At 39.8% G+C, this 17635-nt stretch overlaps 1 protein-coding gene across 2 annotated transcripts; it reads right to left on the reverse strand.

The window, feature by feature from the left end:
• Positions 1-490: 490 nt before the first annotated feature.
• naprt (nicotinate phosphoribosyltransferase) lies at positions 491-16629 on the reverse strand. Of its 2 annotated transcripts, none has more exons than XM_067418244.1 (13): positions 16098-16629; positions 14651-14778; positions 14495-14577; positions 12562-12692; positions 10950-11065; positions 8275-8471; positions 8052-8189; positions 6534-6618; positions 6352-6432; positions 5550-5652; positions 4369-4526; positions 795-902; positions 491-722 (listed from the first exon to the last, which is right to left on the reverse strand). In XM_067418244.1, exons 1-13 carry the CDS (start codon positions 16345-16347, stop codon positions 636-638), a joined length of 1665 nt encoding a protein of 554 aa, XP_067274345.1. In that variant the 5' UTR covers positions 16348-16629; the 3' UTR covers positions 491-635. The 2 variants fall into 2 exon arrangements, with proteins under 2 accessions (XP_067274345.1, XP_067274344.1); XM_067418243.1 differs by having other exon boundaries at positions 494-722; positions 8052-8192; positions 16098-16618.
• Between the last annotated feature and the right edge of the window lie 1006 nt (positions 16630-17635).

Raw genomic sequence — 17635 nt, forward strand, 5'->3', positions numbered from 1 at the left:
TTTTCAGCAGCGTTATTTCCGGAAGTATTTTTTTCCATTCGAACCAAGCCAGTCAGATAGGAGGAGAATCAAAAAACTACAAACTTTAAGTCTTTGAAAATCGGACAAAGATACAGACTGTGAACTTAACTCTTTAGTGAGGGAAAGAACTACAATCCCATGAAGTATTACGACAGCATCGAATAAAAAAAAGGTGGATAGATATAAAACTACTCATTTAAAAAAGTTGATTGAACGAAGAAGTGACAACATGTAGAATGAGACAGGATGTTTCTAAAGGGATAATTACATTATCGTAACACTACACTCTAACTAAAGTTAAAAAAGTAAAATCATAATCAAATCACCGCTTTAAAGGTTTAAAAATTGTTAGAAGATTGTTAAAAATCCATTTCCCTATGAAGAAGATTCTTCTTTTTCTTCTAAAACCCAACTGTTGCACAAGTATAGTCATGAATCAGTTCAATTTTATACATAAAAACTTTATTATATAGTAAAATTAACAGTAAATAATCATTTATTAAATCACATATTTTATTAGTCAGTCATAAAATGCACCAATTCCATATAAAAAGGTGTTATTCCATTGGACCATACTGAGCATTACAAACTGGGCTCCTGGCTTCAGCTCGGCTTCAGTTCGATAGCAGGAAGTTGCTGCCTTTGCTGTTTCCTTTCGTGATATCAGAGACCAAGGAGTGCAGTCGCTCTGATAAAGCCACCTTTAAGAAAAGGTTTCAGTCTGTAAATGTCTCGCACACTTTCCGTTGCCATGTTTATTACAGTGAACTCACGGTGTAATTGTGCGGCTCCTGTAGTCTCTTGTGTAGAGGATGCAGCGTTTGCAGGGAAATCTGGGCACGCTCACGACTCTCAGAGGCACTGTTGAGCGGGAATGTGATCTGTGCACACACACACACACACACACACACACACACACACACACACACACACACACACACACACACACACACACACACACACACACACGTCTTCTGTACAAAACATTATAACTTCTTCGATAACACTTTAGATTACCCCCCGGAAAGTAATTAAAGTGAATTTACAGCATATTTTCGGTAATTATAGTGTAACTATAAAGTAAGTACATGTAGGTATAAGGGAACAATATGTAATATTGTATATATACTTTAATTTACAGCCGCAGATTCATACTTACCCTGTAACTACATGGATAATTACCCCTTAATTAAAAAATACTGACAGTATAAATAATTAGTTAATTTTCCTTATAGTTACCCCTTTATTCCCCAGATATTACATATTGTTCCCTTATACCTACATGTACTTACTTTATAGTTACACTATAATTACAGAAAGTTATGCTGTAAACTCACTTTAATTGTGCAGTACTTTCCATTTCTGACTCTAAATGTCTGTTCGCACCAAGAACGATAATTATAACTATAACGATAACGAAGCGAACAATAACTGGTTGTTTATTTTAAGTACTTTTGTCGCCTTCCGCTTTAAAGGGGGGGTGAAATGCTGTTTCATGCATACTGATCTTTTTAAGCTGTTAAAGACATGGAATCCCATACTAAACATAGACAAAGTTTCAAAAGTTAAGGTGGACGTTTGATGGGAGTATTTCTTTGTCAAAAATACTACTTCCGGTTAGTCATAAGTTTCGGCAAGTTTTTTGCGATCATGCAACCCCATTGACGTTAGTGGGGGCGGAATTTCCTTGTATGGGCCGTACGGACAATTCTACCAGAAGCGTGTGAGAGAGAGAGAGAGAGAGAGAGAGAGGGAGAGAGCGAAAGCAACAGGCTACGCCCATCAAAGCGCTGGCTTGTAGGCTGCGCTGCACAGGTAATGTGCACAATTAACAATGACATCAAAAAGTGCGTTTTTGGTTGCCAGACCAAGACAGTCCTGCACAGATTCTCCAAAAACCCCGCGTTAAGGCAACAGTGGATGTAATTTGCTTTTCCGGATCAGCAACTGAGTTGCGCGAATGTTTATATCTGTTCGCTGCATTTCGGTGCCGACTGTTTCATAAACAAGGCCCAGCTCGACCCCGGATTTTCCCAATCGCCTAATGCTGAAGGATGGAGCAGTCCCAACGTTAGAACCGCGGGCGGTGAGTTAGACTGCTTCAAATGTCTGTGTCTATGCTCATCAAGTAGCCCAAACATGATCACGTATAGTAACTATATATATTACTATATATAGAAATTGATCAATGGAGCATGCGATGTGTAGTGCGTGTACATTTGTTTAGCTGGCCACTATATGTGTAACTTTATGTTTGTGTATTGTAAAAGCACTCCAAACAACAATACACAAAGAGTGGGGAAATATGTTGAACTAAATAAGCGCGCTTCTTCATTCAAATGTGCTACTATTCCGTGTTGTCTACACAAACCACGCGTAAACACACACACACACACACGTGCACAACTGCACTTCCCACATGTACACCTTCAAAGACAAAAATACGACGATATAATTCAAGTATAAATATGTAACTAACACAAGCCGCTAAGCATATTATATAGTTAGTGTATAACTTGTAGCACATAGAGACGTCCTGCTCTAGTCGTTTTTGCTGCTGCTCCTGTTCAACTGCAGCCTCTGGGTCTGATTCCGGATCATAGATGTATGGCTGTATCTGATTAAAAGCCATATTTTTAGTTTGAATAAAGTTTTTCCCGCTGTTAGGGATGACAGCATTACGACGCACTCAACACGGCGGCGCACACGTCACTATTTAGCTCCGCTCACACGACACGCCCCCACCCGCTCGGCTTTTTTCGGAAAGACTCGGAACAGCGCATCTTTCTTATATAATTATTAAAAAAATAAAGACTTTTCGGAGATATGCAGGATGCAATGCTACTCTATAGGTACTCAAGATTGACATGACACTGACTGAAACTGAGTGTTTCACCCCCCCTTTAAATGTTTGCACTCTTTAAAGGTGCAGTGTGTAAATTTTCGCGGCATCTAGTGGTGATGTTGTGAATTGCAATAACACACCCCTCCCTTTTGAAGCAAATAGAGAAGCTACGGTGGCCAACACAGGACAAAGATGTCGTCGTCTGAGACAGCAGAGAGTAGCTAGCGCTCTGTAGAGAAGTTTGTCCGTTTAGGGACACCGTAGAAACATGGCGGCGAAAAATGCCAACTTTACTGTAAGGGGAACCAGCGGTGTGTGTAGATAGAAACGGTACATTATGTAAGGTCTTTATACACCACTAAAAATATAGTTATGTAAATTATATTGCATTTCTTTCAATATATCCTCATAAATACTACACACTGCACCTTTAAAGTGTAAAGGATTCTGATTGGCTGTCAATGTTTTTTAATGGAATTAGTAGCAATGTGTTAATTCATGCTATAAACATCCTAAGAAATTGCTTATTTATCCTAGCAACAAATGCTAAACATGTTGACAATCTGCTAATTGGTGCTAGAAACATACTAGCAATGTGTTAATTTTTGTTAACTGTGTGCTAAATATATAAATCTAATATTCCTCATTTTAATAATTCATACGCAGAATAAAGGGACAGGGCCTGGATGAGTTAGTTAGTAGTGTGTTTAAACCATAGACTGTAAAAAAATACGGACGTAGTGTCCGTGACGTCACCGATAATAGGATTCCGATAAGCCGTTCTGAAGCTTAAAGTAGGGTCGAGCTGGCCGTCGCCATCTTGCGAGCGATGGCTATTAACATGTCATCATGTGTCACGCTGGATAACAGAAAATGGGCAAAGAGGCGGGGTGTGGGCGGAGCTTAGGTGACGCAATGACTATAGACAGCGGATAAATGGCTATCCACCTGTCACTCAAAGTAACCACGCCCCTAATTATGCAGAACTTTAAGGCTTTATATAACGTAAACGAATGAGTTCTAAAAAAATCCACCCCCTCACAGTCGTCATGAAGGTCAGAATTAGCCGTATAGGCCAAAACCAAGATTTGTACCAGACTGTAAACATGTTTTATTCTGCTGTAAAGATGGGAATTTTAACATGAGGCTCAATGAGATTCTGCTCCTTCTGGAGCCGCTCTAGTGGCCAGTTGAGGAATTGCAGTTTACATTACTTCCGTATCGGCTTCAAGAGAGATCGCGGGAGGTTGCCGCTTGGTTTAAACTGGCGGTTATGGTAAGGGGTGGGGCATTTCCCAAAGACGCACAAACTCTGTGTGTTTTCGATGGCATATTATAAACTTACGAGAATACTTTATTACGTGAAAGAAGTAAATATACATTAATGAGCACATATATTTTTTTAAAGAACTAAACTATCTAATGTTGTTTTTAGCTAAGAATAAACTAAAAAAGTTACACAGTGTAGCTTAAAATGAAACGCTCATATTGGCAGCCCTTACCTGCCCACGGGAGAAGACATCCAGTCGTAAACGGGTTACTTGAGCGGGTGTGATAGATTGAACGGTCCTGTCCTGGCCTAGAGGGTAGCAGTTCAGTGAGACGCCTGCTTTAGGGGCTGGTTCTTCTGCGAGACACACCAGATCCATCTGCGGATGAGCTACGGAACAGAGGTTCATTTTAGGTTCTGGCATATGTGGAGGAGCTGGGTAAAGGTTCAGCCATTTTTTTTTTCACGTAAAAATCGAAAGAAATGAATAATAGTTTTGGCAAATCAGTTTAAAATGATTAAAATTCCAGTCATAGACACAAATACACACACATACACTATATTGTCAAAAGGTTTGTGACGCCTGCCTTTCCATGCACATGAAATTTAATGTCATCCCATTGTTAATCCGTAGGGTTTAATATGGAGTCGGCCCACCTTTGCAGCTCTAACTCTAAACTACGCCACAATCCTCCCTCCACCAAACTTTACACTTGGCACAATGCAGTCAGGCAAGTCCCGTTCTCCTGGCGACGGCCAAACCCAGACTCGTCCATGGGATTATCAGACTGTAGCGTGATTGGTCGCTCAGAGAACACGTCTCACTGCTCTAGAGTCCAGTGGCGGCTGCTTTATTCCACTGCATCCCACGCTTTGCATTGCTCTTGGTGATGTAAGGCTTGGATGAGCTGCTCGGCCATGGAAACCCATTCCATGAAGCTCTCTACGCTGTTCTTGAGCTCATCTGAAGGCTACAGAAGTTTGGAGGTCTGGAGCTGTTGATTCTGCAGAAAGTTGTTGACTAATGATCACTGTGACCCTCAGCATGCGCTGACCCCGCTCTGGGATTTTACGTGGCCTTTAACTTCGTGGCTGAGTTGCTGTTGTTCCCAATGGCTTCCACTTTGTTATAATCCCACTAACAGTTGAGCGTGGAATATTTAGTAGTGAGGAAATGTCAGGAATGGACTTATTGCACAGGTGTCAGCCTATCACGGCCCCACGCTTGAGTTCACTGAGCTCCTGAGAGCGACCCATTCTTTCACTAATGTGTGTAGAAGCGTCTGCAGGCCTAGAGCTTGATTTATACACCTGTGGCCATGGAAGTGATTGAACACCTGAACTCAGTGATTCGGAGGAGCGTCCCAATACTTTTAACAATAAAGTGCATATAGACAACAGATAAATACTGACCGTCTTTGTCCAGAAGCCTATAGACAGACTTCCTTCCTGGCAGTGTGCTTTTCTCTAGATCTTCACTGAACTTCATTCTGGGATGACCTCTGACCTCTATCAGCTGAAGTGAGGGTGAACCACAGTGAGTAAGCCATGAACATGTGTTAAAGGAACACTCCAGCGTTTTTAGAAATAGGGCTTATTTAACTTCTTTCCTACATTTAGATATGTGGGCGAATGCATTTTTGTCTCAGTGCATTGTTTTAGTTTGGCAGGATCGCCGCTAACTTAGCTTAGCATAATGAATGGAATCCTATGTTGCCAGCTAGCATGTCCCGAGTACAAGTGATCCAAAAAAAAACAAAAAACACCCACCGAATTACTTCTTGTGGCCTGCGTATTTACAATGAGTACAAATAGCGATGCAGATTAAGACTAGACGAATTCCTAGCAGATATTAATTTGGGACTATATTAGGGGAAAGCAGAGGCGAAGCAGAGATATCACGCAACACACTGCGATCGCTCAACAGCCGGAGGACGTGAGGATGAGAGCCGTGATATCTCTGTGCTTCCCCATAATATAATCCCAAATCAATATCTGCCTAGAAAACCACCTACTCTTAATCTGCATCACTATTTGTACTCGTTGTGAATATGCAGGCCACAAGAAGTAATTAGGTGCACTGAGACAAAAATGCATTTGCCCACATATCTAAATGTAGGAAATAAGTTAAATAAGCCCTATTTCTAAAAACACTGCAGTGTTCCTTTAATAAAGCACTGTGTGAGTTCTGCTATAGCTGGAGAGCTCTTAGTACCTTGTATACACACCCTAGAGAGGGCTGACGCGTGCACGTGACCAGATGAGTGCCCACACCAACCACATCAATCTCATTATCCTGACACACACACACACACACAGGTCATGTCATCTTGACTGCAGTGCAGATGAACGTTTCATTTTCGGCTTTGATTTATCTGTGATGTGAAAAGCTCTTACCTTCTTGTTGAGTTCAGAGAGACTCTGTTCAGAAATACTGTTAGTGCCGACGATGAGCAGAGACTCGAACTGAGGAACTGAGAACCTACAGACACAAACACAAGCTAAAACCAGTGTTATTTCAGGATCTTCGCTTAACTATTATTAGTTTTTATTTATATTTTATTTATATTTAAATTAAAGTTTTTGTAATTTTGTTTTAGTTTTTTTCTTCAAATATGTCTATATAGATGTATTTAATTTAGATTAAGTTATTTTAGTATTTCAACTTAAACTAAATGAAAATGAGAAATAATGTCTTGACAACTAGCTGAAAAAAAGTTTAGCTTTTGTAAAATTTTATTTCAGTTAATATTTATATTAAGTAATGATATTTTTATATTTTTTGTTTTCATTAATAATATTTTCAAAATAAAAAATGAGAAATAATGCCTTGAGAACTAGCTGGGGGAAAAAAACAAGTATTAATGTTTATTTTAAAATCATTTATAAGGATTTTAGTTCAACTTGGTTAAAAATAAAGCTAATAAAGATAATTTTTGGTCATTTTAAATTGAGCGGAAATACAATAACAAATATTGGAGGCAAAATTAAAACGTATGCAAAAAACGTAAAAGAAATGTTTCTGCTACTAGCTGAAATAAAATAAGTTGTTTTTAAGTTGTATTTTATTATTTCAGTTAATATTTATTTTAAGTAATATTTATATATTTTTGTTTTAATTAGCAATATTTTCCCTGCTATTAAAAATAAAAAAATGAGAAATATTGCCTTGATGACTGAAATAAAGCAAGTTTAGTTTTTGTTATATTTAATTTATTATTTATTTTAAGGGTTTAAGGATTTCAGCTAAAAATAAAAGGTATTAAAAATCCTTTTTGGTATTTTAATGAAATTAAGCTAAAATAAAATAACATAAATATTAGATGTAAAACATAAAAAGCGTAAATAAAATGTCTGGCAAATAGCTGAAATAATAGCTTTTATTTCTATATTTTATTTCAGTTAATATTAATGTTAAGTTAATTGTTGGTATTTATTCAATTAAATTAAGCTGAAATAAAATAAATATTAGATTAAGTAAAACTTAAACGAAAACAAAATGTTTCATGACTAGCTGAAATAAAATTATATATATATATATATATATATATATATATATATATATATATATATATATATATATATATATATATAAAATTGAAGTTAATATTACTTTTAAGTAAAGACATTTTTATGTTTTCAGTTTTTGTTTTAGTTAAAAATATTGTCCCTGGTTAAATTCAGAAATTAAGATTAAGCTGAAATAAAATAACAAATATTAAACTTTAAAACCATAAGTAAAATTTTGCCTTAGCAACTATCTGAAATAATAAAATAATATGAAGTTAACTAGAAATATACAAAAGCTAATAAAAATGACCAAAAGGACATAAAAATGTAAAAATATTATGTATATATAATACTTAAATAATTAAAGTATGAGTAGTGGTAAAATGTCCGTGTATTATTTCTCACTGTTTGCTACATTCTTTGAAGACGCGCCGCACTTCCAGCGACTGCCTGCAGAGGTCGCCACTGTCCAGCCGGACGCCCAGCGGCCGATACTGCAGCTCATTCAGAGCCAACGCCACGGCACAGAAACACAGCAGACCGCTACTACACACACACACACACACACACACCACAGTCATCTACAGCCAGATAAAACACCAAACTACACAACAATCACATGGCTTACCAGCTCACACTGTAGCTGTCAATCACAGGCAGGAAGTTTTGAGGATATGCGACGGCGTAAGAGAGGAAGGCCGCCAGTTCGCCCTCTCGAATGAGGTTCGTCTTTGAGCCCAACAGCTGGCAGACGCGACCCAGCCAGCCCTTCGCCAGACAGATGAAGTCGACGGGGCCGCCACCGCCGCCGTAGGCCACCAGAGTCTGCCGGGACAACACCAATCATGGGCGTCGGAACCGTTGTGTGTGTGCGGGACAAGACCCACCCACTTTTCAAGACCATTGATATTGGACCATTGGACCCACTCACTTTTATCGTCTCTAATTAAGCACATGTCTGTTTACCTACCCTTATCCGAGAAACACTTATTATTAAACAGGTTAGATGCTTTATTTCCACTTTTCTAATATTTTCTCAATTTTTATTGAAAATAAATGCTTTTCCGATCTGATATGTGATGGGAAAAGGGAGTAGAGCGAGTTCGGCAAAAGGCAGATTCAAACCTCTGATCGATTTGCGTCAAAACTTGATAAACTATGTCTTACCCCTATTCTACAGCCACAGTAATTAAATCAGTGATTGCTGCTATATTTGTCTGGCCCAATCAATCGTTTAGTAAACGGCACTATTTCTCTCTGCGGCCTGTTCTTCGTACGTTAGCTGGATTTGACTGTTGACGATTTGGCTTGATCTCGGATTGTTTGGTTCTTCGAAGCTCATCCTGGACTTGCTGTCATAGCAACAGGTCCGTTAGCTTAAACCTGCTCGGGCTTATTTCATGTAAACAGGATTAGATCGCATCTTGAGGTGATATTTAAAATCTGTCCCAGCCACTGCTACTTTATTATAAGAGTTCATTACTGAACCAGGGGCAATAATCATTTAAAATAATAATAAATATAAAAGTTTATTTGAAAATAATATTTTAATGTTGTGTAAAATTTGCGTATAATACTATAGACACAGTCACTCGATTGAGAGATTTATTTGTGAATTGTGATGGAATGATTACTTTATAGATGTATTGGAGGTTTACACACATTGTGCAGTTAATCTCCGTCGTGCATTAATGTGAGTGATGACGGATATTATGGGATGGCTTGATGCACTCAAGAGATGCAGATAACTTGATCTTGACTGTTAAGAAACTTAACATTAAAGCAAACATTAAAATAAAAATGTAAATTGTGTACAAATATTATAAAATTGTGAATATAAATAATTGGGAATCATGTTCATCAAAACAGTGAACATTTCATTTATCTGACTTTTATGTTGGTTTGGTCGTTTCCTTATAAAGATCCAGAAATTCTTGTTTTTTCTTCTTTCTTTTTTTCTTTGACATGTTTTTTGCCAGGTGGCTTTTTTAATTTTATGATGTCGTTACGTTGCTGATCTTGGTTTCGAGTATCGATCATCTGCCCTCTTCAGGGAACACAGGCACAAGCAGTGATCTCAGATAACTTAATCCAGATATTTTAATCCAATCCGCAAATTCGTTTGTAGAATCAAATTAGCCAGAGATCAGTTATCAGCATTAAAAGATCAGGGATCTGTCAAATCATTTCGGATGTATTAAACGAGGTACGAAGAACAGGCCCCTGGACACGGTGCATAATAAACATGCAAATTGTTCATTATCTGTGAAACTGTTGATTTCCATGGCAGTTAAATGAATATAGTCTTTTTATTAGACTATTGGTATTGACTGGTTTGAGGTCTTTTATTGGTATAGGCAAGGGACATGGCTTCAAACGCACCATAATGCCGGAAATCACATCTACAACAACAAAAAAATTCTGGGGAGAACCCACAAATCCCCCCCAATAATATTTTTCACCAGCCTCTACTGGGACCCATCCACTTTTTATTTGTTTCTGACATCCATGACACCAATATACATGCAATCAATACTTTCATTCAGCAAGGATGCATTAAATTGATCAAAAGTGATACTAAAGACATTATAAAAGATTTCTATCTCAAATAAATGCTGTTCTTTAGAAGCAAATCCTCATCTGAGAGTGATTAGTGAAGGATCATGTGACTCTGAAGACTGGAGTAATGATGATAAACTCAGCTTTGATCACAGGAATAAATCACACTTTACTATTTCACAATTTTTATTGTATTTTTAATCTAATATATGCATTTTTTTAACGGTAGTGTTTGTATAAAGCATGGGCGTCGGAAGCAAATAAAAAGCGGGTGGGTTCTCTCAGAAAAAGATGCCATTTACATTAAATACAAATACACCGCCGCTTACAAAACGTTTGATTGGGCCAGACAAAATAACGTAAATCACTGAGTTATTACCCGTGGCTATAAAGTAGCGGTAAGAGACGCATGTCATCAAGTTTTGAAGCAAAACGATCAGAGGTTCGAATCCGCCTTTTGCCACACTCGCTCTACTCCCTTTCCCCCTCACATATCAGATCATAAAGGCATTTATTTTCAATAAAAATTGAGAAAATATTAGAAAAGGTGAAATAAAGCGTCTAACGTATTTAATAATAAGTGTTTCTCGGTTAGGGGTAGGTAAACAGACATGTGCTGAATTAGAGACGATAAAAGTGAGTGGGTCCAAAATCACCGGTCGTAAAAAGTGTTTTTTCAACACACAACGCCCATGGTATAAAGTAACAGCATATTGATCCCAAACACTTAAATGCTGTACGCACCTGAGGCCACACCTCCTCCAGGGAGGAAAAGGAAGTGACATAAGAGTGTGCCATGGTTCCCGCCACAGGAATGCCAAACAGACGCCCGGCGAGAGCATTACTTGTCAAATCAAAACCTGGAAAATCAAACAGTTGTAGCAGTTCCGATGATGTTCAATCAAGGCCAAAAAAAGTGTGATAAAAATAGACTTCAACGGACTCATCGTTCCCGAGTTTGATTGATTCACTTCTAGATATTGTTGTAAATGTTGGTTCTTTGCCCTATTTTAATGATCTGAGCGCAGATGCACGTAGGACAGTGGCCCTCCAGGACCGACTTTGGACACCGCTGTCCTAAGTGCATCTGCGCTGAGATTAGCTCCAACTTGCCTCAACACACCTGTCTGGAAGTTTGTAGTATGCCTAATAAGACCTTGATTAGCTGCTACAAGTGTGTTTATTTGGGGTTGGAGCTAAACTCTGCAGGACAGTGGCCCTCCAGGAACAGGATTGGACACCCCTGACTTAGGATGTGTCCAAATCCACTTTTGCTAGTTTAACGACAGAAAAAAATGTTTGGCACGCCAGGCCCAAAAGAGTTGTCTCTCGTCTCTTAATGAGTCATGGGTGTGTTTTGGGCATAACCATATACCGTAAAAAAAATATGGACGACGCGACATCATCCGTTTCTGCTTGCCAGAGTTGAAGCTTTCAGGCGGCCTGCACGGCGCTGACATCTTGGGACCGGAGTTGCGCAGTAGAGAGCAGGAAGTACAGTCGGAATATCAAAAGCCCGCCCACACTCTCACAGATGTAGAACAATTAATTATGTTGGTGTGAAATAAACAGTTATGGAAATGTAGAAATTAAAGCTAAAGCTCTAATCTGCTCCCAAAAATCCCGAAAAAAGTCTGTTAGTGCCTCAGTGACAACTTCACTTAGAGAAGACGTCGATCTCAGCTGTCAATAATGACGTCACACCCCCCCCCCCCCCCCGTTTTTAAAGCATCAGATAACTAACTAAAACTAAACTTATTTTAAAAACGAACACTTGAAATGAAATCATCGTGATGATAACTGCCTTCAGTGACATAAACTAACTTTGGGGGAAAATATTTGAAGTGTAATTTTATTGTTTTGTTTGCCTCGCGTCCATTAGAAAACACAGAGGGGCGGCTATACTGGGACTGGCCACCGGGGGGCGAGTTTCTGAGAGGGGTACTGCAGGCTTGGGTGTAACGTGCAATAAACCAATCAGAGTCTCATCTCCCTTTCCCTTTAAAAGCCAGTTGCGCTCGCAACTTTAGAACAGGTTTAAAGACTTTAGAGCAGGTGTGTGTTGGTCAATGGTCAGTGGTTTTCAGTTCCTCTCAATAGCAACGCTCCAACAATGCTCCTGAACACACCTGGTTTAGACCAGACGCCCATGGGTGAACACACACACACACACACACACACACACACACACACACTGATGGGGGAACAGATGCGCCAGTGCATTTGATATTTTAACAACGTGGAGCTGGATGTGAACATGAGAACTGCGTCAGACTGAAACTAGCAAAAAACTCACTTGCATCGCACTTGTGTCGGGTTTATGATAGGACCCTCAGTGCATTTTTGCATCACTTACCTCCGATGTACGTGTATCGGGATGCGGTCAGGCCTCCGTCCGGACCCTGAGCTCTTCTGAGTCCCATCTCCATTAATCTGCGTCTGGGACCTGCAGCCAAACGGAAACGAGCAGCATTGCTGCACACCAGACTGAGAGGAGAGAGAGTTCAGAAGCATTCAGTGAAATCGTCACAGACACAAACTTTACATTTCACTTTACACCGATATCGCAACTTCTTTAAAGGGATAGTTCACCCAAAAATGAGCCTGTGATGTTTATCTGCTGACCTCCAGGGCATCCAACATGTAGGTGTGTTTGTTTCTTCAGTAGAACACCAATGAAGATTTTTAACTCAACCGTTGCTGTGTGTCGGTCATATAATGACGTGAATGGGTAACAATTATATGAGAGCAAAAAAAAAAACATGCTTAGACAACATGCTCAAAGAGCCCTGTGGCTCATGACAGCACACTGATGTCTTAAGACACAAAACGATCAGTTTGTGTGAGAAACAGAATCGTATTTATATACTTTTTTACCTCAAAAACAACGCTATATCCAACAGTCTGGAAAGCGCTTCACTTCCAGTAAAGAAGGTCAATATACACGCTCTGGCGTCATGCACTGGTACAGACATCACTTCCGGTATACACAATCTGGCGTAGTTTACGCCAACGCGAGAAGTGTATCTCGTACACGACACCAGAACGTGTATTATTGACCTCACCTGAAGTGAAGCATGTGAAGGCGGTTGGATATAACGTATTTGAGGTAAAAATTATATGAAGACTTCTTTGAGAAAAGGACAAAGAGCGGCACTGAAGTCATTCTTAAAAAGGGAAGATGTGTTCGGAGTTTAGCCGACCGGATACGGTGAATGTTTAATCAGTCAGCGAGCTCTGCTTCACCTTCGTTGCTCTGGTTGGTGTAGCGCTATCCTATCGCGTGCAGAGGGAGTTTGAAAGACAACCGTTTATCCGCCCCTCAGATTGAGCCGTCAATGGTGAGTTTCCAGACCAAACATCTTGATGTGGGTCAGGCTTGTCAGGCTAGGATTTAACAGGATGTTATTAACATTATTTGATTCAAGCAGTTTGATTCACCTGGGGTCGTTAGTTGAACACCTAATTCAGTAGAGATCAATATTCTGCATACATTCTAACTTTGTAAGACTACATACGACTGCAAGCAGCATTGACGTACAGTAGCTGCATTAGCCCCTTCAGCCACTTCGGCCAGTATTGCTGCTATGCAAAAATATAAACATGTTACTAGTTGTAGTGCACGGTTTACATATTACATAAGTTAATGTATCTATTCTTCTTCAATGTTTTTCCAGGGTACTTATTGTCTCGTATATTGTTCTGAGCTACTGCACTTTAAAGCTACACTGTGTAACTTTTTTAGTTTATTCTTAGCTAAAAACACTTAGTTCTTTCACAAATATATGTGCTCGTTAATGTATATTTACTTCTTTCAAGTAATAAAGTATTCCCGTAAGTTTATAATATGCCATTGAAAATACATACGGGTGAGGGGTTCGAATGCCGGTCGCCATGTTGCTCCTCCATCTTGAAAGTACAGTAGCCAAAGAGGGACATACCCGTAAATTCAAGCTTCGCCTTTCGTGTTTTAACACTCGATGGCACCGTGTCGAATGTGAAGAGGGGGATTGCCATGTTAATCTTGGACTAAATCGGCCACCGTAGGAGTTAAAACGAAATCAGAATTGAGAGGAACAGAAACTAATATTCACTGGATGGTCATATACCTTTACACCGCTAGATGGGGGAAAATATCACACAGTGGAGCTTTAAGTTTGTTGTGTAATGTCCCATGTTGCACCATGGTCCTGAGAAAACGGCAACTCCTTCCAATGTATACATGTATATGGGGGAATGACAATAAAGACGCACTTGACTTGACTTGATTATTATGTTTTTGTGTTTACCTGGCGTAGTTGACCAGGCAGAGCAGGCTGGTCTCCAGCAGCTGAACCACAGCCAGCGGTCCAGAGACCTCCAGCAGAGGAACCTGAAAACAGCAAGAACTCAAGCTCTCGTAGCAGAAGAACAGATAACCTCTGACCTCTGACCCGCTCACATACTCGGGCGAAGACGACAGATCCCTCGGGTACTGCGGACACAGACACCGCAGAGCAGTCCAGCTCCTTCAGGTAAGAGAAGAAAGCAGCATCGGTGTCCGCCGGGAGAACGGAGCGCAGATACTCTACATCTGAAACACACCAGATGATGCTGAGCTCACACAAATGCACAGATGGACTTTGCTTGCATTCATCATGTTGAAACCACTTGCTTGCAGATAACGACTACAGGTCAGACTTCGGAATGCAAGTCAAGAAACAAGCGTGTGATCATTAAATCAAGGGCATGTGAGTGCACTCAGCACTGTGCTGTTCATTTGCAAATGAAAAAACCTAGTGAGCCTAACTAGACAGCATTTTCAGGCATCAAAGGAGCATTCTGGTTCAAAAACGAGCAATGTCACTTGCTTTTGAGATGCAGCATACCGGATCAGTGATGGATTTCTACTTCCGATTTTGATTTTTGAGACAGCTGTGAAAACAGCATACTAGGATTTGAGATGCATGCCACTTGGTTTTAAGACATGCAAAAAAAAAATGCTGTTTATGCAGTCATCACAAAGATTTGAGACACTGTAAAAAGTACTATTAGTACTATAGTGACTATGTAGACGCCGTATTAGGTTTTGAGATACATGCCCAAAAAAAGAAGCTGTTTAGGTAGTAATTTTACGTAAAAGACGTAAGCTTAATTATGTCTAATTAGGCAGCATACTGTTTTAATGCATGCATACTAAGTTTTAATGCATGCATATTAAGTTGAGATGCATGCATATTAAAGCCGGGTGCACACTGTGCGATTTTGGCCACGATTTGGCCGTCTGAGACAAATTTAGCAAATCCTAAAAGATTCCTCTGATCCTTGGCTAAAATCTGAAGTCTTTGGTCGTTAGTTTGACATGTTCACCGGCAGCCGATTAATGAGCGCTGCGATCAAATTTAGTTTCAATTTATGCATACTAAGTTTTAATGCATGCATACTAAGTTTTGAGATGGATGGTTTTAAGACATGCCAAAAAAATGCTGTCTATACAGTCATCACAAAGTTTAGACACTGTAAAAAGCTGCCTATTTACACAGCATATTAACTTTTGAGGTGCATGCCCAGAAAAGCTGTTTGCTTAGGGTGGTCACTTTGTTTTAAGACATTAAGGCAGCATACTAGGTTTTGAGATGCATGGTGTAGTAGTCAGTGCACTAGGTTTCAACAAGACACATGCCAAACATGCTGTCTAGTGGTAATGCAGCACACTAGGTTTGAGATGCATGATGCAGTGCACTAGGTTTCAACAAGACACATGCCAAAAAAGCTGTCTAGTAATGCAGCACACTAGTTTTTGAACCGCATGCTGTATTGGGAGCTCACCAGACGCATGTTCTTGTGTGCTTGGGCAGCATACTAGTTTTTGAGACACATTTAAGAGTTGAAGTATGCAGTGCACATGCTCACCGTCATCCGAGAAAGCGAAGTTTTCCAGGAAGAGCAAACAGTCGCTCAGTCCCGCGAAGAGCGAAAAGCCTCCGCCGAACGGGTTGTCCCGGAAGAACAGTTCGAACACGGCCGGTTCGGTGTGTCTGCGCGCGCGCCAGTACGCGTACGCCATGGTGAACTGGTACAAATCCGTGAGCAGCGGCGGAACCCGGGAGAGCACGGAGCGCTCGAGCGCCGCGCGCGCTTCAGTCCCCTCACCTGTCGCCATTTTACAGTTCACTTTATCTGGTTGTTTTGGTTGCGCGACATGCAGTATTATATGTTCCTGTCTTTCCTAGTATCTCCCGTCTCCCACCATGCTCACGTGTAAACCGGGTGACCCTTTACACAGTTACATGATTCCTGCTGCTACTAGTATTCAGTCTCCGCCCAACTACACCCAAGCGTTCTTCAGTCACTGCTGTGTTTGTAAACTGGTTAAGGGTTTAACACTTAAACACACATAGAACACACACACCGTATGATCCTGCTGATAATATCAAGACATTAGCAGCTCCGGGGTCAGGTTGTAACCCATGAATGTCTATTTACATGCTAGGAACTCCTCACTGAAAGTCAGAGGTGGACAGTAACTAAATACATTTACTTGAGTACTGTACTTCAGTACACTTTTTGAGTATCTGTACTTTACTTGAGCGTTATTTTTGGAAACTTATTACTTTTACTTCACTATATTTGAAAGACAAATATCGTACTTTTTACTCCACTACATTTCTATCAAGGTCGAAAGTTGTTTCTCTAGCAGCTCTGAAAGTCGGTGGTTGATTTTTTTCCTTCTTTAAAAGGTTTGTTGTTGTTGTTTCAGACAGTCTATCAGGAATCACTCTTATAGTCATGTCCCCAACTTTTTTTGAACACTGATCAGTTCATAGCAAAATGGAAGAAGACGGTTCTTAGGCACTGTGTGCACCCATAGCCATACTTAGAAAGTATGTTTCAGTAAATAAAAAAAATCAAGATTAGTTTAGTTGACATACACTTGGGGCATGTCTTATTAAATATTAAAAATATAAACGTCTGGGAGAAAGAGAAGAGTAAAGTTGGGCGAATATCAGATGTGTATCAGTGTATTGGATCTGTGCATTCGGCCTTAAAGTGACAGTGCTTTGTAACTTTTCTACAAGTATTTAAATGAGTTTAAGTTAGTCGTATGCTAGTAGGTCAGATGGAGCGTCACTGACTGGCTTAAACCAAGATGGCATAATGTGCATTTATACAACAATAATAAAATAATGCACTGGCATAAAATAGAAAATATACTTTTGATACTTAAGTACTTTTGAAAACAAATACTTCTGTACTTTTTATTGAGTAAAAATCTGTTTTGTTTTGAAACTCATTTGTTTTGATTGACAGGTGGATTGCTGTTTGTCTGCTGTCTGTTAGTCATTACGTCACCTAAGCTCCGCCCATGTCCTGCCTCTTTGCCCATTTTCTGTTATCCGGGCGTGACTTGTGATGACGAGCTGCCAAGATGGCGACGGCCAGCTCGTCTC

Source organism: Pseudorasbora parva, chromosome 15 (assembly GCF_024679245.1).
Source record: "Pseudorasbora parva isolate DD20220531a chromosome 15, ASM2467924v1, whole genome shotgun sequence".
Taxonomy (NCBI): domain Eukaryota; kingdom Metazoa; phylum Chordata; class Actinopteri; order Cypriniformes; family Gobionidae; genus Pseudorasbora; species Pseudorasbora parva.